The following is a 19,715-nucleotide window of genomic DNA, read 5'->3' as shown; positions in this document are numbered from 1 at the left end:
GTCAAAGATTGATGAAAACTTATTTATTAATGAGAAATAAATCAATCTTGGCTTGCATCAACATTCTCTGTCTGTAAACCTTTGTAGGAAGCAACTGGTATGTACGTAACAAGGGTGTACAACTTGTTTGCAGAATCTTCATCATCATTCCTTCTTCTACTCAATCGTACACGAACTCTGAATGGTACATTTCTAGAAATATACAAATGCAAATTAATAATATAAAATACCAAAAAATTCAGACAGTGACAGTTCAATCATAAATAGTTATAAATTAAATCAAACTCAGAAATATATCAAATTTACCTGATTCCCTTAGACCACAGTTGTTTGTTGAGTCGTGTATCAATCCTCACATCTGGAGTTCCCATTTGTTTCTCAGCAAACTTGCGAATTTCTTTGATAGCTCGTGGAGCACGTTTTTTAAATCCAACTCCGTGGAGACGTTTGTGGAGATTCACTGTATATTCACGAGTGACAACCTCGTTAATAGCACTTTTGCTCTTCTTCTCCTTAGATTTGGCCATTTTGTACTGAAAATAAAAATTATCAAATTTACAGTTACAACGTGACATAACCAAATTTATCATAGTAAAAAAAAGAGGAATACATAAAATAATTCTTAGTTAAAAAAGAAACTAAATACAAGACATACATTCTTACAGCACTAATATATATTTGTATAATAAAATTTTAAGTTTTACAGTTATCTAAATTATTTTATATACAGGAAAAGTAGTACACAAAACAGCGTTACACTCGTATATTCTAATTATAAAGCATGTTATATTATCAAAGATAATATTAAACTCGTGTTGTTATGCAGTAATTAATCGATATAATTATATCGGAACTTATTTACTATTAATAATACACAGCCAGATGTTTTCTGATTTTATTTGAAGTAAAAATGACGATACCTTTCTGTTCTATGGCTGAACGTAAAAGAACTGAAGTTCTTCGCGTTCCTAAACCCACCAATTTCTAGCGGTAATATTTTGATAAACCTAACCTATAAAATGTATTTGTAAGGCAAATGAAATTGCTGGTAACTTATGATATTATGTATTTGATAAATAAATAAAAATTATTCGTATTTAATACAGTTTCTACATTTTTCCCATGAAACCATTTAAAGCGTGTATGTTCGTTTCTTGTGTTACGTAAAGTATAAATTTAATCTTCTGAGAAAATCAATATTCTATAATTATATTTATATCCTATATATACTGTTATAAGATAAACAACATATTTTTCATAAATCAAAAGTAGATAGGATAATATACTGATTTAGTAGTTCCAGTAGTTCATAAAACATTTTCAGTGAAATTCGATTAGCACTTTATCGCTAAATGTCTCTTTAATCAATACTATATCTTTAACTAATACTTTATTAATATTCGAAAACGTAGCTTACTATGTTATAATGTATTATAAATCAGATATTAAAATTTAGTGCTCCTCAGATTTTTATTATGTATACTGGGCAGAGTATGGTTTTCTGAATTACATAAAATATAAATTTAACCAATAAATAAATCAATATTTTATAATTACATTTCCTCCTTATATACATATATATAATTCTAAATATATATATATATATACTTTATTTCTATGATACAATCTTTTCATAAATGAAAAGTAGATAAAATGACCTATTATTAATTTTACTTTTTATTAAGTAAAACATTTATAAAAACCTTTTATTAAAATTAAATTTGAAACAATAGCAAAAATAACTTTATAAACTAATAAATGTATGTAATTAATGCCATATTTATTTCTTTACAACTGATACTTTATTAATAGATTGTGGATTTTAATGCATTTTTATATTTTTGTAGGCATAAATAAAGAAACAGAAATTTAAATGGAAATTTATTTCATCTATTGCATATCTATTGCATATCTATTGCATATTATGGATATTTTTACATATTATATGCATTTGTAGAATATATATAATATATCTATATAATATAGTATAAGGAATAAAAACCCAATATAAGAAACTAGGGTCTAAACTACAAAGTAGTTAGTAAATTACAAACTACAAAATAAATAAAAATATACTTCTGTGTGCATTTTTATACCTTCAAATATACCATAAATGCATAAAGATCTCCAATCTATTTATTAATAACTAATAACGTAGAAGGCAGATTTTAACAATAAGGATACCAGACTAGATATAATATATGATGTAAGAAAGATCGCGCCACGATAGCTTCGAGGACGCTTGCAATGGTCAAAATGGAGTCTATTAACCTGTGATGTTGATACAATTGTTTTTAATTATAAAAAAGCTTTTCATGGAATTAAAATGGCTGGTAAAGTGTGGAATACAGATATATGGAAAGCATGGGATAAACATGGAAAAAATGATTTGTAAGTGGTTAACGTCCGAAAGTGCGTTCGATTAATATTGAATTGATATTGCATACTTCTGTGCAATTGATGGTTGCAACTTATCTCTCCTGTTTCTCGCTCTTCTGAAGAGTTAATTGTCAATTAACAACTGTTTGCAGCCTCAAGTTAATCAAGCACAAATTTAAGGAAGGCAACACTGCAGGTGAGATTACAAAAATTTCTCTTAATAGCTTGAGCCATGTTTCGACACAAAGTGACAATTTTACGCGCGCTGAAATCTATCAATGTCACACTTATCATATCATCAACGTTTCCATCTGTTTATGAAATAAACGATGTTCACATAGAAAATATTTCTCCCTGTTTGTTATCTGAGAAATATATTCCGAAAATTCAAAATTTATAAAATGTATTTAATCGCCAACATTTCCTTATATTCTTTTATCTATGAATGTAAATAATTAGAGTGTGGATTTTTATGCAAATACATATCTTAATGAAAAACCTCAGTGGAAAATTGTTTTACACATTGAATATTATAAAAAGTAAAAGAGTTTATATATGTGAATAAAATATAATTTTGAACTGTTTCGTATTTCAATCAAATTAATAAAAAGTCGATACTCAAGTTCTTTGTTAATTTTGCATTATTTTTAATTTTGATAAATGTAACTGTAAATTATAAATTATAAATTATGAGGAATTGCATTTTTGAGATACATTTTACAATATATAATTATCATTTGATAGTTCTATACTTTTAACATATTTATGTGGTGTTATCTTTAATTTTAGAATGGAGAAGAGGATTGTACGAATTAATTTCAAATGGAATCCGTGGGAACATAAAAAAGGACAATGTTGTTCAGACATTAGGTGAACTAACGGTAAGATCAATGGTCAATGACAATATTACAATAATTCATTTTTCCAACTATTAGTTTATTTTAGTTCTCTTTTATTTAAAATATATTTATTTGCAGAATATTGATGGAGCAATACCATCTGCGATAGTGGATATATTTACACTGATAGATGCGGAGGCACATAATGAAGAAAGGAATAATTTTTATTATCTTGTAAAAGAATCAGAAAAGGTATCATTTTATAGGATAACAAAAGTGACTGAACTACTGGCTACATATTAAAATATTTCTAATGACATAATTAATTTATCATTTGCTTTCTATATAGTTTCTTACAGATAGGATATTGAAGGAACGTTTAGAAATTGATACATTGCAAGATGTAGGAACTTTAAAAAACAAGAATTTCCAAATCAAATTTATTAAAGTGAAGACAAAATTGTAGTATGTATTTTTTCCTATTTGTTTAAGTAAAATATTCAATATAAAAATTAAATTAATGAAGCGAAATCTATATAAAACATTTATTTACAGTTATAAACAACGGAAATTTAATTTATTTCGGGAGGAAAGCGAAGGATATTCTAAACTTATAGTGGAATTGAATCAGGAACGTCCGGAAAGTGAAGTAGCATCAATATTGGAAATTGTTAAGTCCCTTATCGGTAAAAAAATTTTGTTCCGATATGTTCTAAATTGTATATTTTAAATGGATGGAACTATATGTATATCATTCTTTTAGGATATTTTAATCTTGACCCTAATAGGGTACTCGATATTTTATTAGAAACTTTTGAGAATCGACCTCAAGATGATGCGCTTTTTATCCCTTTAATTCGATCATATATGAGTGACCAACAGGTACTCTGCGAAGTTTTAGGATTTAAATATTGTTCAACCGTCAATGCTACTCCATTTTCATTACAAAAAGTCACTGCACTCATGTTACAACATGGTGTCATTAAATTAGATGATATATTGCCTTGGTTGGTGCCAGATGATAAAACTATTATCAAAGAACACGAACAGGCAATGAAACAGGCGAAAGATTATGTTCGCAAGTTAAGCGTAATTTCTACGAAAGACAAAGAGGACGTACCAGAGGAGAAAGAAACTCCACAGGTATCTAAACAGATATAATTATATTTTATTAAAGATCTTATTAACGCCATTATTTTTTATAAGGATAAATACACAAGTAATCAGAAGTTCGGGTTATGCGAAGCACTTCTAGAGACAGGAGCTTGGGAAGTAGCACAAAATTTATTCAATCGATTACCCGAACACAGTTTCACCGATCAACGTCCAATTGCATTAGCGCTATGTAAAATGATTCAATCTCTTATCGAACCTGTTTATCGCAAGTAATTTCCATTTTAATACTTTCGTTACAGAGAATTCAAGTAAACAAATTTAGAGTATATTTTAATAATTAAATTCTGTAACTGTACCTGCTACGTTATATTCTAGAAATTGTATAATATCGCCAAAATTACAAGGTAGGAGAGTTCCACAATTGAAGAGCTCTCTTGCTCCGAAACTAATCGAAAGTCTCGAGGAGATCCACGATCAATTATTACCAATGCTCATAGTCCTTGGTCCCAATCTACATCATGATCCTGTTTTAATGTACAAAATCATGCGATTGTGTCATGCAGCCATAAAACAGTGTCCGTTAGATTCCAATAAGCAACCAATTGATAAAAATAACAATTTATATTACGACGTGTTGACCATTCTCGATGTGGCGTTACTGCCATCATTATCGTTTATGGACTGCAACTGTTGCGTTGCCGAAGAATTGTGGAATATCTTAAAATACTATCCATATCAGAATCGATACTGTTTGTACGCTCGATGGAAGAACGATACACCTTTGCAACATGCTGCTCTTTTAAGAAAACGAGCAGATGCGCAAAAGAAAATTAAGTCTATCATGAAAAGAGTGAGTAAGGAAACCATAAAGCCCGTAGGGAGGTCAATAGGCAAACTTACACATTCTTCGCCCGGTGTATTGTTCGATTACATTCTTATACAAATCCAATTGTATGATAATCTTATAGGTATGTAAATAATTTTATGAAACATTCGTAAACTTGGAGGTTTTCATTTTAAATAATTTTTACTATTTCGTGTGTTATAGGACCTGTTGTAGATTCCCTAAAATATTTGACTAACATTTCTTATGATGTACTTGGTTACTGTCTTGTGGAAGCTTTAGCTGGTGCTGACAGAGATAGGTTTAAACATGATGGCACCAGCATATCTCTTTGGCTACAATCCCTTGCTTCGTTTTGTGGAGCCATATTTAAGAAGTATAATATTGAACTTACTGGTTTGCTGCAGTATGTAGCTAATCAACTTAAAGCACAAAAAAGGTACGTTGTATGTAAGAAACTAATTTCTTTTCAGTTAGTTTGTAATTGTCTAGATTTTGTACAAGTTCTCGTTCATTTTTATAATGTAATAGTTACTTAATTGAATATTGAGTATAATGGGAGAAGTTCAGAAATTTTTAAGCTAATTAAGAATAATTATCATTAATGTGATATTCTTAATCCCTTTCTGATTTTTCCTAGTGTAGGATCTTACTACAATTAGTTTATTTAAAATAGATTAAACAGATATTGGTTAAACAAGAAACGATAGTTGTTTAATGTGAACTAAGTACAATAACATACTATAATTAGACAACTAAATAGTTAATTTGCAACTCTCGTCACCACGGTTCCAACGCTCTCTCTCACGCGGACTACACTCTCTCGACAACGCTAGCAACACTATCTCAACAACGCAATTCGCACTCTCTGACTGACTGTTAATTCATCTTTCTCCCTTAGCATCCCTTTGTCTCTTTAAGTTTCACTACGCACGTGCTCTGTAACCGCTCGTGGCCAGGGTTACGCAGGCCTTGCCCCCGTAACTATTCGATTGAAGGACCGACGATACATTGATGGGCCTGTCGGCACTTAGGTTTTCTCGCGACATTGTTTATGGTTTGCTCGATATCTCTTAAGCCTCCCTTCCACAATACTACATTAATAAATTACGAGCTTTTTCCCGTTAACAACAAAAACCTTTTACTAAATATATGTTATGCTCTTGTAGCTCATACACTTGAGTACATAGAAATTGTAAATTGTATTTCAATTCTGCTTAAGATTTATCCAGACAAACAGTGTATTTTTTAAATAGAGAGTTTCTTTGAACATGTGTGATTTAGAATCACGTGTAATACGGTAACGGAGATATTCGAACAGAAACCAAAAAAATTTAGATACGAATTTTGATCCACTATTTGTAATTTCAGAATAATTATTGCTCATAAAACATGAAAAAAATTCAATCGAATTGTGACAAATATACTATGAAGACTTTTTAATTGCAGTGAACATACATACACTATCATTCTGCCATAATAGTTCCTAAATGGAAAGATCTAGTATCACTGAGTAAATAAAATTTACAAACTTTTCATTGCAATGGAACTTTACTAATGATGATTCCAAATGTGTGGCAATATAAGATTCTCTCTTCATTCTTTTAAAACGTATCTTTGATTGTAATATATTTTCATTTTTTATATATTGAGCTACTTAAAATTCAATAAAAATACAAATAATCGAAGAACAGTGGAATAAATTTTATGAATTTTATTCTGCACTTCTGTATTAACAAAGCGTTATCCATTATTGCAATATTTTTACGAAATACGAATTTGCTATTTTGGTATAAGATATAACTGGTTTTTGGCATATACATTCATATACATTTTATCTATAAAGGAAACTGAAAGAATGACTAAAAACATGTTGTGGGAAAGGGAAACATTGATATTGAATACTGAATCAAACAGTGTAAGTAAAAGATAAATGGATAGGAAAATGAAACAGCTTAGCATCGAACATTATAATTTGCAAGCAAATATAAAGATCATAGAGAAACTCGCATTTATAATATATTAAATACAATAATTTAAAATTCTATTACTGATAAAAAGAGAACTATACATCGTAAAAATATCAATTATCTTAAGATGTCAACAACATGGAATAATAGTATTTGATAAAAATGTTTGATCAAAGATATTTAAGTAAAACAAGAGCTGAAAAAGCTAATGAGTTCAGATTTAAAAAATACAATTAGTGAGAAATATTGCCACTAATGCTATGAAAACCTAGAAGGACAAGGTAAATACTGAATATTTGTTGTAAAACTTGCTTTGGTATTTATTTAAGAGATTTTAATATTGGTAAAGCATGTTTCGAACATATTAAAATATTTTGAATTGTACTTTTTCTTCCTAGGTATTAAAAAGTTTGTAAAAAAAGAGAGAAATATTAAAATTTTAATTAATGGACAAAAGGCTTTGGATAATATAATTTGAATGGAACAGATATAGAACAAAAGGTGATAAAGGCTAAGCAAATGTATGAATCTCTGCAATAAAAAGTATGAAACGAGGATTCCTTATAATAGTTTGCAAGGGAACAGTAGAGATGTTTATTGCAAAATACAACACTAGATATATTAAAAAAAGAAAGAATTAACACAGATTATAAATCTGTTATACATTAAAAAATAGTATTATTAGTAGATTTGTATTTTGTAGAAAACACGGAGATAGGATTTAAGTCTTATCGCTATAGATTTAAAAATGAAGGAAAAGGAGAAAAATTATTTAATAACTTTTAGATATATAAGTTCATTTATATTATAACATCATATAAAAATCTCATAACTATTAAAATTACGCATATATTCTCTTACGCAATAATCTCATTTCTTATGTTTTCATTTATCATATTCCAATTTTTATTTTTGAAGTTATTTAAAAGTATTCGTTAGCAATCATTTTTATTCGTAAAGTATCGATAGTAGTATTCTTAAAGTATCTTGCATAATAATGCCTACGAAAATCGCGTAATATTGCACAATGGGAATAATAAACTTGAGATAAATAATAATTATCTTATATTATTGCTCACTTTTATTTTCAGCCTAGATTTATTAATATTGAAAGAAATAGTACAAAAGATGGCGGGTATCGAAGCCGCTGAAGAGATGACTTCGGATCAGTTAGATGCCATGGCAGGTGGAGACTTATTAAAAAATGAAGTAATTTTATTAATATATTTAATTAATCTATACATAGATATCTATTATAAAAATGTTTTACAATTATACAAAATGTTCCAGGCTGGTTACTTCAGTCAAGTACGCAATACAAAGAAATCATCACAACGTTTAAAAGAAGCTCTAGCTGAACATGATCTTGCTGTAGCACTATGTCTTTTAATGGCACAGCAAAAACACTGTGTTGTGTATAGGGAAACAGATAAATCTCATCTTAAACTTGTGGGTAAGCATTATAGTAATATTTTTAATGTTTTATTCTCTTAATATTAAAAAAAAATTTATTGACAATTTGTGTATTTAAAATCATAGGAAAACTATATGATCAGTGTCAAGATACATTAGTTCAATTTGGTACTTTCTTGGGATCCACTATGACAGTAGATGAATATGTAGAAAGACTTCCCTCCATACATTCTATGCTCCAGGACAATCATATACATTCTGATGTCGCATTTTTTCTTGCAAGACCAATGTTTGCACATGCCATTAATGTAAGTTTCTTTTTTTATAATAAATATTACAATTGTATATGAGAAAATAGCCATTACATTAATCGATAAAGATATAATTACCAATTTAGGGAGTATTGTTATTGAACAGATCTAATTTTACATGTTCTCAGATTAAGTATGATGCCTTACGTAAAGCTGATCCAAATTACAAAAAGATGTCAACTGCTATGAAGCAAGCTAAGTACGCAGAAGCTGCACAAGCAGTTATGGCACCTGTTGCTCAGTCAGTCAGACCTTTACATCCATTGAAAGTATGGGAGGATATCTCGCCACAGTTCCTGGTGACATTTTGGTCCTTATCTATGTACGATTTGTATGTTCCTGTGGAGAGTTATCAGAGAGAAATTAACAAATTAAAGCAACTTGCGGCACAAAGCGCCGATTCCAAAGATGTGGTGTGTTAATACCTTTTTATTCTAACAGCGATTTTTATAGTTCGCTTTTAAATTAATATACCTTTTTCTTTTTCAAGAATGTTAGCAAGGGGAAGAAAGAGCAAGAAAGATATACGACTCTAATTGAGAAACTACAAGATGAAAGGAGAAAACAGGAAGAGCACGTTGAAAAAGTATTTGCATATCTAAGGTAAAATTTGTTCAATTTAACATTTATATGCTCTGTGGAAAAACCTTTTAATAATATTGTTTTATTAATACCACTTTATTAGACAAGAGAAAGATACATGGTTTTTATCCCGAAGTGCAAAATCAGCTAAAAATGAAACGATAACGCAATTCCTACAACTGTGTCTGTTTCCTCGATGTACATTTACAACCGTGGATGCCATGTATTGCGCCAAATTCGTTCATACTATACATTCTTTAAAGACTGCGAATTTTTCAACCCTTCTTTGCTATGACAGAGTAACTATAATTTATTGAAAATTTACTCACTTTATGTATCACATATTGCATTATTTATCACGTAATATTTAATCTTATAGCTTTTCTGTGATATAACATATTCAGTTACCTCATGTACCGAAAACGAAGCGAATCGTTATGGAAGATTTTTATGCGCCATGCTGGAAACGGTAATGAGGTGGCACTCTGAGAAAGCCATATTCGATAAGGTATATTATTTTATAACATACTCAATAAATCCAGATGATTTTATATGTTTATCCTTCTTTTAGGAATGTAGCAATTATCCGGGATTTGTAACAAAATTCCGAGTTAGCAATCAATTCTCTGAAGCCAATGATATGGTAGGATTTGAAAATTACAGACACGTGTGTCATAAGTGGCATTACAAAATTACAAAGGTAATGATTTTGTGTGATAAAATTTTTTTTTAACTGTAATTTAATATGCATCATTTATACAGGCGATTGTAGTTTGTTTGGATTCTAAGGACTACGTACAAATAAGAAATTCCTTGATAATATTAATAAAAATATTACCACATTTCCCTGTTCTGGCAAAATTATCTCAAATTCTTGAACGTAAAGTAGAAAAAGTGAGAGAGGAGGAACGTGGACAACGCCAAGATTTGCACGTACTAGCAACGTCGTACAGTGGCCAATTAAAAGCCAAAACTCCAAATATGATTCGCGAAGCAGATTTTCATCACGTAGGGGATAAGGTCTGCCTTATTTTTATTTCATTTTTATTTTTCTTACTTAAAAATCAATTTTTGTATTTATCTAATAGACTGGAAAAACACAAGATACTTCAAATAGTGATAATTCGGATAAAGCTGGCGATGGAATATCGAGTAAAGAAATTACAAACGGCGACTCTAGGATAGAGAAAGAGAGTAAAGATCAACGAGAAAAACGAAGTGCATCGAATCAATTGCATCAGTAAGTCGAGTGACACATATTTCAATTTTTACTTCGCAAATAATCAGAAGATTTTACCGAGCTTTTATTAAATATAGTGACAGCTCGGAAAAAATTAGAAAAAAAGAAGAAAGCAAGGAAAGTTCTGAAGGGAAAGACAAACATTTAAAAAAGGACGAGATTAAGGAAGAGGACGCAATAGATAAAAAAGACCGAAAATACTATAAAGTAACTATAGATTTGTTGAAAAATTATTCTATATTGTGTAATAAGTGCATTGTCATGTTATTAATTTAATTACAGGAGGAACACTATTATGGCAGTAGTGTAGATAATTTAGACCGTGACCTTTCTAGTGTATCAAATAGTAGTGCTAGTTCTGGACCCACGCAAGATGGATCAGATAGAGGTTTGCATTAAAAAGTTCTAATTATTGCCATTACATAATCACAGTTTCTTATAATATTTTTTAGAGAATATAAAGCTGTGTCAACTGCTAACACAATAAAAGAAAGTACTTAGGCAAAAAATACGTGTATTACATATATATATATATATTCCAATTTATTCCAAATTACAAAACCAATAATCTTTAATTTCAGATGCCAAAAGAAGAAAAGTTGAGAATGTACAAAAGGTAAGAATTATTAAATTTTACAATGATATTTTTCCTGTATATTTGTATAATTTGATTTTTAATGTTAACAGGAGGGTAGACGTGCTGAAGGAAGTCTTGACAAAAAAGAACGCTCGAGTAAAGGCAAAATAAGGGACGAACAGAAAGAATTGCGCAGGGAAAAGAAATTTGCACGAAAAAGGGTATGCCTCAAATTTTTAATAAATGACACATTAATAACATATTCTAGCTTTTTTCGTATCTTGCAGGATAGGACAGACGAATCAGCAGTAACAACCGAACAGAAAAGAAGAAAAGATGATGATAAAGGTAAATATTTTTTCAAATAATATAAAATCTGTTCTAACATCAGTCTCTTTATATAAATAATGAGGATGGTTTTCAGCAAAAGGAACACATCAAAATGGTGATATCCCCGAGCATAGGGAAAAACATCATTATAACAAGGTTAGTAATTCTAATTGAAATTTTTCACTATTCATGTATCGAAGATATAAGAAATTGTATCTTTATTAAGATACATTCGAATAATTTTGAATACTTCATTCGTATTATATTCGATTGAATAGATTTTCTAAGGTATTTGCGTATTGTTGAAATGGTCATAAGTAGGTCATTACTTGTCTTTCCCATACGTACAAAAAACATAAAGAACTTGAAAGAGACTTGCGTGTAACAGTCCTATTGATAAAAATGTAGAAGATAACACATTTCGTAAAGAACGTGCCACACTTTTTTTCATAAATCCCGTTACATCAGTCTTACATTTTGTCCTAAACATTTCTGCCCATAAATTAACTTTTTAATCATTTTTCTAACACTATTCCTTGACCCCTTAGTTGATAAAGACGTCCGCTTCGAGTACATTGAAAAGACGAAATGGGAGACAATAGCAAAGACCAGAAAAACTAGGTGATACTATCAAATACCCAAACGCCAATTGCAGGATAGCATGGCATTCAGAAGATTCATATGAGAATGTATTTTCAGGAAAAGTCACCCTACACAAAGGAACGTACTCATGAACGGGAGGGCCGCGAAAGCCGGGACAAACAATATCCTTTGACGATACATATTAATAGAGAAAATATCGCAGTTCTTTAACATAAGAAAATTTCAATTTTCAATTATTAAAAAAATAGAGAAATATGATCCTTAATTCTGAGTACTAGGAGAAGTTCGGATCCCAAACGAAGATGATGTACAACAATGGAAAAAATTTGACTTAACATTTTATATACTACGTTTGGTGTTGCATGTAATTAAGGTAGAATACAAATAATAAAGAAAAAAGATAGCGAATAAATTGTATATTATATTAACGTCCAATTTTATAAAATAAAGTAGGTAACAAAAGCACTTTGGTACATGTTCTATTCAGTCTTAAATTTGTACATACGATTCGAATTTTATATAATTTATAATAGGACTTATCAATGACCGCAATAAAGATTCATTAATGCGGCATTTGTTTCATTCATTATTGTTCCCGATTCTTCCTTAATAATCGAGAAGAAATATTACATTTCTTTCTGTATAAAAAAATCAGCATAAATATTTTATTATACAAATTACATTTATATATCTTTTTTTCAGTTTTTTTCATTTTACTTCTATTAGATTACTGTAACTATTATATCATGGAGAGTTGTTGATGAAATTATAATAATACTGATCCGCTTTCAAACTTTCCTCCTCTAAACGTTTAAGTCTCATCTTCGCATCCTGGAGAATATCTTCCGTTGAACTACTTTCGCTAATAACTGTATTTGTATTAACAGTTTGTGTTGGAACTTCTATGTTAATGGGTCTTAATGAACGTATTCCTTCTACTTGTTGAGACAACTGAAGAGCCCGTTGTGTTATCTGTTCTATTCTTAATTGTTGATCTTGGATAAGAGCATTTAATTCTTCCTTTTCTCTAGTAAGAACCTCAATTTTATCCTCTTGTTTTATATCGTTTACAATATCTGTTTGTATTTCAATGTTTCGTAAATAATGATTAGATGATTCTACTAGATCTTCAGTTTGTACACCTTTCTGATCATATGTTTTTTTTAATTGTTCTTCTAATTTTTTATAGTCATCTTGCTCCTTTTGCAATCTATGTAAATCAGAATATGTAATAACAAAAAAGAAATTGTTAATTTTATGAATATTAATGTTATAAATCATATATTATACCTATCTGCTTCTTGTAACAACAATCTTTCCTTTGATGTTAATTCCATTTCTTTTTGCAAAACTTGTCGTTCATTATTTTGTCTTCTTTCTTTTAGTTGTCTTTCTTTCAAACTCATATTATGCATAACATTCTATAAAAAAGATTTATATTTTGTTATTTTATTTTAGTTGAACTAATTATAGAATAAAAATTTGTACTACCTGAACTTGATGCAATTTTATATTTAATGTTGCAAGTTGTTGCTCAATGAACATTGCCTGTTCTTTTAACATCATTTCTCTTTGGCGCAACTTATTGTCAACTATTTGTTTGTGCATGGATATTTTTCTTTTCAATGCAACTAATTTTTCTACATATAAACTGTGAGCTTGCCAAGAAAATTCAGTTTGCGTGGATTCATTACAAAGAGATATATTTTCTCTTATGGGCACATCATTGTGTATGTTATAGGAAAACATAGTTATACACCTTAATATACATAAAAGCAAAGGCATATCATTTTCTATGTACTGCGATATAACATACTGTCCTTTAGGATCATGCGGATTGATACCTAATGTTTCCAAAACATGCAATATATAATCACTTTGCAATTTTTCATTATTCTCCTCCTTGCTGCCATCGGTTTTTTGAACTGTCTTAGTAGAAAAGTTAATTAACAGTGGTGCTTCACTAGCAAATACAGATAGTGTGTATGCGTAATTGTGATTAAATAAATATTCTGCTACTAGTAAATCATAAACGTACTGTTTTGCAGATTTAGGCTCATCATTTTTTAAAACAACATCTTTATTTTTTAATGCATTTATTAAATTTTGACGAAGATGCGTTCTTATGTTTGATATTATCCCACATTTTTCAAACCTTGAAACATAAAACCAAATAATAAAATACGAGTTATCATTTATTTAACCTTAAAATTTCTTCGTAGTAATTTTCAAATTTTGTATAACTTACCATTTGTACAAAGTAGAATAATATTCTGGGTCCATATTACATTAAAAATCTGAAATAATTATCATAAAAGCTTTTCTATAAAAGATTCAATTTCTTTATTATTTAGTAAACACTGTTCTATATGTATACAAAGTTCAAATCCCATATGTTATATATCGATCTGTCGATAATATTCAAATAATAACGGTTCTAAAGCGATAAATACAACATTTATATAAATATATATTAATTTATTATGCATATAGTTCTTTAAATATTGCCTACATTTGTGTACATTCTATAGGAATATCCTATATAAATTAAGTATCATAATTATACAGCGGATTTTTATGCAAATTCGTATTTTTGAGAATATAACTATAAAAGTAGAACCTCGTTGGGAACGTTCGTACTATGTACATTCTGCGCAATTTTGTACTTTCAAATATTTCTTACAGATTTTCTATAAATGTAAATTTCTTATAGATGCATAAAAATCTGCAATCTAATCATAATTATCATTAATACACTAAATTAAATAGATATTTATATATATTCAACCAGTAAAACAACACGCAACTCAACTGAACAGTTATATGCAAGCTTAGAAACAGAACATTTTATTTTGAAATTTACATTGCTGTATAATATTTAATCAGGTTGATATATGATGTTCATGGACAGTAATTAAGTAACATTATAAAATAATAAATTAATAATTCTATAAAGTATGATACATTTCGAAACATGAAGAGAAACTAGACATTTTTTATTAAATTAAATCAATATTAAATAAAACAGAATCGATGCCTGATTTTCGGCGTTCGCCAGGAACTGTTCTTGACATATCGGAGACGTCAAAGTCTACAATGGCACATGAAATGGATGACGTCTCCCAGACGTCATTGTATGCCAAGGGGTTACATCATCTTAAAAAAATATAGAAACACTAGCTGCATGTATTATAGCAAAATACAATGTGAAAAATATCAAACGAAAGTACATTTGAAAGACATATATATTAAAATTTTATACAAGTTTCATTTACAAAAATCTATCTGGCACGATTGTTTATAATACTGAAATAAATATAATAGTAATAGCTGCCTTATTATTAGTTTATTATCATTAGTTTATTATTATTATTATTAGTTGCTGATTTTGTTTCCTCCCTAAACTCGTATCTTGTTGCTAGTCACTCTCATATGAGCAAACCTTGAATCAGTCTCTTCCAATTTCCATAAACTCGTTTCTCTTGCTTTTCTTTAGTTCGTTTAATTGCCTTAACTTGTTCAGCTTCCCAAGCTTCTCGTAAAATATCTTCGTATTCAGAAAAGATTATGTTCTTACTTGAAATTATAAGTAGTAACAAAATAATATTAAGGTTTTTACAAAATGATTCATAATTTCGTTTTACGGTTTAAAATACTTTAGTCTTCTTTACGTCTGTTTTCTTATGTTTCGCCCGTTTATTAGTTGCCGATTTTGTTTCTTCCGTAAACTCGTATCTCGTTGCTAGTCGCTCTCTTATGAGCAAACCTTGAATCAGTCTCTTCCAATTTCCATAAACTCGTTTCTCTTGCTTTTCTTTAGTTCGTTTAATTGCCTCAACTTGTTCAGCTTCCCAAGCTTCTCGTAAAGTATCTTCGTATTCAGAACAAACAACGTAACCTTCGAGTGCAGGAACTGCACCCATACTTCCAAAATTAAAGCCTACTACGGCTGGTGCACAATCAATATTAAGCTTCCGTGCGATTCGATTTAATCCTGGAACTACATCATGATATATATATTAGTCTTAATTTCCATTTTTATCAATCATTATAATTATTTCTATTAATTTTTATACATTTGCTGCGAAACACATATGGTACATATGTATCAATATGTATCAATGATATGTATCAATTAATTCCTTAAGAACTTACGATTTATATGAACGGTGCCTTTTGGAAGCATACGTTGTTTAAATAAATCAACATTTCCATACTCATTTCGTGGAACAATACCGTCCTTGGCTACTGGTGGTTCATATTCCATAGTTTGCCATTCACCAAATAATTCCAGTGGCGAATCCTTAATTTTCATTCCCGAAAGCTATTGTAATTAAATCATTTTACAAATTTAATTATTATAGAATAAATATTTACGAATGAAAAGATTGAAATAATTATATATACTTTATCGTATTTTGGACGAGCTTTGACTATTTTATAGGCCTCTTGATTTGGTTTTACGACTCTGGCTTCTTTTAGCCAAGTTTCCCTTGAACGAATAGTATGTACACAATGGCGAGAGTAAATGGGTTCACCAGTAGAAGTATGTCCTAAAGGTACACAATCTGGAGGATACAATGCTTCAAATTTGAGTAAATGTCTTTGAATGACGTATAATGGATGACCTTTGATCTCGCTAAGCGTTCTAGGCAAAGGCTGCTCCAACTCCCTAGAATAAATGAAACTGTCAGATAAAGAAGTATTGTGATAAGTAAAAATATTTAAATATATAAAATACTTTTGTAATAGCATTTCATCTTCAGCTCTAGAAATAGCAGTATTTTTTTCTTTCCAATAAGACAAGGTTTCAAGCCACCATTTTTCATCAACTCGTTGCTTACGTGTGACTGTAAGCCATTGTGCACAATAGCGTCTAGTCACGTCTTTTACTAAACCTTCAGAATTCCAAGCTACTACATACAGTACAGGTTTCGTTGCTTTTTTCTATAACAGAGTGCAATTGTTATTACCATACTTTAGTAGATATAATATGAACTGGTTCATAAATTACTTACATATATTTCAGGTATGCAATGGATTTTTTCATCCAATACACTCGTACAAATCCAACTTTCTTCTGACTCTAAATATATTTCAGCCCAAATATCTTGCCTTTTCTTGGTTTTGTTTGTTTGATCTTCGCTATCAGAGGATACTAATTTTCTGCTTTTTTTTATAGTGTTCTTAGAACTTTGTAATGCCTCTTCCTTATCATTACTCTTCCTCACTGAAAGTTTTGGTTTAGGCTGAAATTCTGCTTCAGAATCTGTTGAATCTTCTTCTATATAATATTTTGATTTTGTGCCATCAACCTTTGAAGACAAGTCTGTAGACTTTCTTGCTTTATTATCTTCAGAATTGATATTAACTTTCCGAGATCTTAATTGTCTTAAGCTAGACATACTCTTTTCCTGTTCTGCAGATCCAGATTCATCTTTTTTTTCAGTACTTTTAGTATTTGATTTTTTAGTTACTTTGCCTTCACTGTTAGAGTCTTTACTAGTATCAGATTTGTTTTTGCCCTTACAAGTCTGCAATTTCGAATGTAAAATTTTAACTGCTCTCTTTTTGGCTTCTGCATTAGCATTTTTTTTGGCCTCGGAACTATTTTGAATCACATTTGTTTTATCAGAAGTTATCTCTTTTTCTTCCTTTTTCTTTGAACTTCTCTTTTTAGTTACATTAGATTTATCTTTCCCCGCAGGTTCTGGCTCTTTATCTAATTTAAAAAGTGGGTTATTATTATATATCCGATGAGGAGGACAAAGAGAGATAACCAATCTACAATTTAACCCCAATGCTCTCAATGTAGCAACGTATAATAATATCAATTCTTTATAGTTAGAAACTTTCTTATCTTTCAATATTTTCAATAAAGTTTCTTTATCTATTTGTTTATTACCATTACTTTCAACAGGCTCAAATGTAAATACATGCATAAACCATTTTGTAAACTTTTCTAGATATATAAGATCAATTCTATCTTTTGGATAATTTGAAGTAGAGATCAATGATAATACACCAGCCATTATTTCAGGCTGATTTATCTGGCCATTCAAACGAAAGCCATAAGCCAACCAACAAAGCAGTCCTACTTTCTCTACTAATATCTGAGCATCTCTTAATCGTTTCTTCAAGATTGCTTTCAAATCTGGCTTCCCCTTCTTCTTTCTGTTAATCATTAAACAAGTACCTGGTAAAACGATCTTGACACCATCTTTTGGAATAGTGTATTCATTAGGAGGCTCAGTGTCTTCCTCGTTCTTTATTATTGCATCTTCAGAGCCTTTTTTAGAAAGTGAACCTATACTACACTCACCTTGGAGCAAAAGTTCGTTTATTTCATTAGACGATGTAGTATCTTTTACCTCTTTTTTTACTTTTAGTGCTTTTTCCTCTTTTTCTTGTAATATGGAATGGTCTGAATGAGATTCTTTCTTTTCAATGTTATCATCGTTCTGTTTAAATTTTTGCGAATATTCTAAGTTTTTCAAGACCTGAGTGAAAAGTTCGATATTGTCTGTTTGACTGACATCCTCGAGATCCTCGTCATCGGTGCTCTCATCTTCGGTGTCAATCCGATCTTCAACCGCTGCAGCATCAGGCTTCTTTTTCGCGAAGAAACTAGAATTCAAATTAATTTTCCGTGGATCAACCAGAAACTCATTACTACTATCAGAACTGTCGTCTTCTGATAAACCATTCATTTTAAAAACGCTTTAAACACAAGAATTTTCCTTGCTACGAATTAGTTTCTTGTCAACGTCTTGTATCACATTGCAACAGTCTTCGTTTCAAAATGTACGAAATTACGTCTTGTTTATTATATTTACTGAAATCACAATTATAAATAGAATTTTGAGTACCAACAGTGATATCATGATTTTATATTGTGAAATTTTTTTTATTTATTGAAATGTTATCTTAGTATGAGAACAATTTGTGTACTTCCGTATCTCGTATTATATATATTTTTTTTATTTACAAGTATTTTACAATCAATTCTTGCATTGAGAATTTTGAGTAAGTTTCTCTGGCGTGGCCCAGTGACATGGCTAATTATTTATAATAAGTTAATAAACTTATTAACTTATTATAGATAAGTATAATTTATAAGTAATAATATTATAAATAGGTAAATATTACTTATTAGAAATATCTAGTTGAATCTAGTGTTTAGGTCTAACGGATAGTGTCTTTTTAGCCTGCGGATTTGGTCCGATGTATTAAGTAATTTAGTAATTGGGGGTTTCGATGTTTGTTGATTCTTTTGATATATCTATTACTACATTTTGTTATTTCTTCTTTGACTGCGGGTATCTTGAGGTCGCGATGTATTGCTTCGTTGATAACATACTAGGGTGCATTTATTAGAGATCTTAGCATTTTCGAATGGAAGCGTTGAAGTATTTCAGTGCTGGAAAATGAAATACATTTTCTATTCTTGCAACCCTATCCGTTTTTGCAAATTCGTTATCATTATTTACCAGTAATGAATAAATTAAAAT

The 19,715-nt window shown here is 29.7% G+C and overlaps 4 protein-coding genes across 6 annotated transcripts; 1 reads left to right on the top strand and 3 right to left on the bottom strand.

Moving 5' to 3' along the window:
* Positions 1 to 8: 8 nt before the first annotated feature.
* Positions 9 to 1,027, bottom strand: LOC126925914 (60S ribosomal protein L31). Its single transcript, XM_050741924.1, has 3 exons — positions 921 to 1,027; positions 307 to 533; positions 9 to 192 (listed from the first exon to the last, which is right to left on the bottom strand). The coding sequence occupies exons 2-3, from the start codon at positions 525 to 527 to the stop codon at positions 42 to 44; spliced, it is 372 nt and encodes a 123-aa protein (XP_050597881.1). The 5' UTR covers positions 528 to 533; positions 921 to 1,027; the 3' UTR covers positions 9 to 41.
* A 1,180-nt stretch (positions 1,028 to 2,207) lies between these two features.
* Positions 2,208 to 12,669, top strand: LOC126925927 (THO complex subunit 2). 3 transcript variants are annotated; one of them, XM_050741940.1, is made up of 28 exons: positions 2,208 to 2,391; positions 2,532 to 2,575; positions 3,169 to 3,260; positions 3,357 to 3,470; positions 3,568 to 3,683; positions 3,774 to 3,904; positions 3,982 to 4,361; positions 4,425 to 4,603; positions 4,710 to 5,302; positions 5,383 to 5,617; positions 8,240 to 8,357; positions 8,439 to 8,601; positions 8,688 to 8,869; positions 9,001 to 9,285; positions 9,363 to 9,475; positions 9,558 to 9,753; positions 9,834 to 9,962; positions 10,026 to 10,154; positions 10,217 to 10,462; positions 10,543 to 10,694; positions 10,772 to 10,901; positions 10,977 to 11,082; positions 11,276 to 11,310; positions 11,382 to 11,492; positions 11,559 to 11,619; positions 11,696 to 11,757; positions 12,301 to 12,365; positions 12,480 to 12,669. In XM_050741940.1, exons 1-28 carry the CDS (start codon positions 2,327 to 2,329, stop codon positions 12,508 to 12,510), a joined length of 4,263 nt encoding a protein of 1,420 aa, XP_050597897.1. In that variant the 5' UTR covers positions 2,208 to 2,326; the 3' UTR covers positions 12,511 to 12,669. The 3 variants fall into 3 exon arrangements, with proteins under 3 accessions (XP_050597897.1, XP_050597896.1, XP_050597895.1); XM_050741939.1 differs by having other exon boundaries at positions 2,209 to 2,391; positions 9,001 to 9,282; positions 10,217 to 10,474; XM_050741938.1 differs by having other exon boundaries at positions 2,209 to 2,391; positions 10,217 to 10,474.
* Positions 12,606 to 15,280, bottom strand: LOC126925930 (Golgi resident protein GCP60-like). Its single transcript, XM_050741942.1, has 4 exons — positions 14,453 to 15,280; positions 13,696 to 14,359; positions 13,495 to 13,625; positions 12,606 to 13,414 (listed from the first exon to the last, which is right to left on the bottom strand). Exons 1-4 carry the CDS (start codon positions 14,485 to 14,487, stop codon positions 12,949 to 12,951), a joined length of 1,296 nt encoding a protein of 431 aa, XP_050597899.1. The 5' UTR covers positions 14,488 to 15,280; the 3' UTR covers positions 12,606 to 12,948.
* Positions 15,281 to 15,431: 151 nt separating this feature from the next.
* On the bottom strand, positions 15,432 to 19,399 carry LOC126925929 (DNA repair protein complementing XP-C cells homolog). The gene is made up of 5 exons (XM_050741941.1): positions 17,223 to 19,399; positions 16,946 to 17,151; positions 16,612 to 16,876; positions 16,360 to 16,528; positions 15,432 to 16,204 (listed from the first exon to the last, which is right to left on the bottom strand). The coding sequence occupies exons 1-5, from the start codon at positions 18,912 to 18,914 to the stop codon at positions 15,852 to 15,854; spliced, it is 2,685 nt and encodes an 894-aa protein (XP_050597898.1). The 5' UTR covers positions 18,915 to 19,399; the 3' UTR covers positions 15,432 to 15,851.
* Between the last annotated feature and the right edge of the window lie 316 nt (positions 19,400 to 19,715).

Source organism: Bombus affinis, chromosome 16 (assembly GCF_024516045.1).
Source record: "Bombus affinis isolate iyBomAffi1 chromosome 16, iyBomAffi1.2, whole genome shotgun sequence".
NCBI classification, from domain to species: Eukaryota; Metazoa; Arthropoda; class Insecta; order Hymenoptera; family Apidae; genus Bombus; species Bombus affinis.
This window is presented reverse-complemented; position numbering and strand designations above follow the sequence as displayed.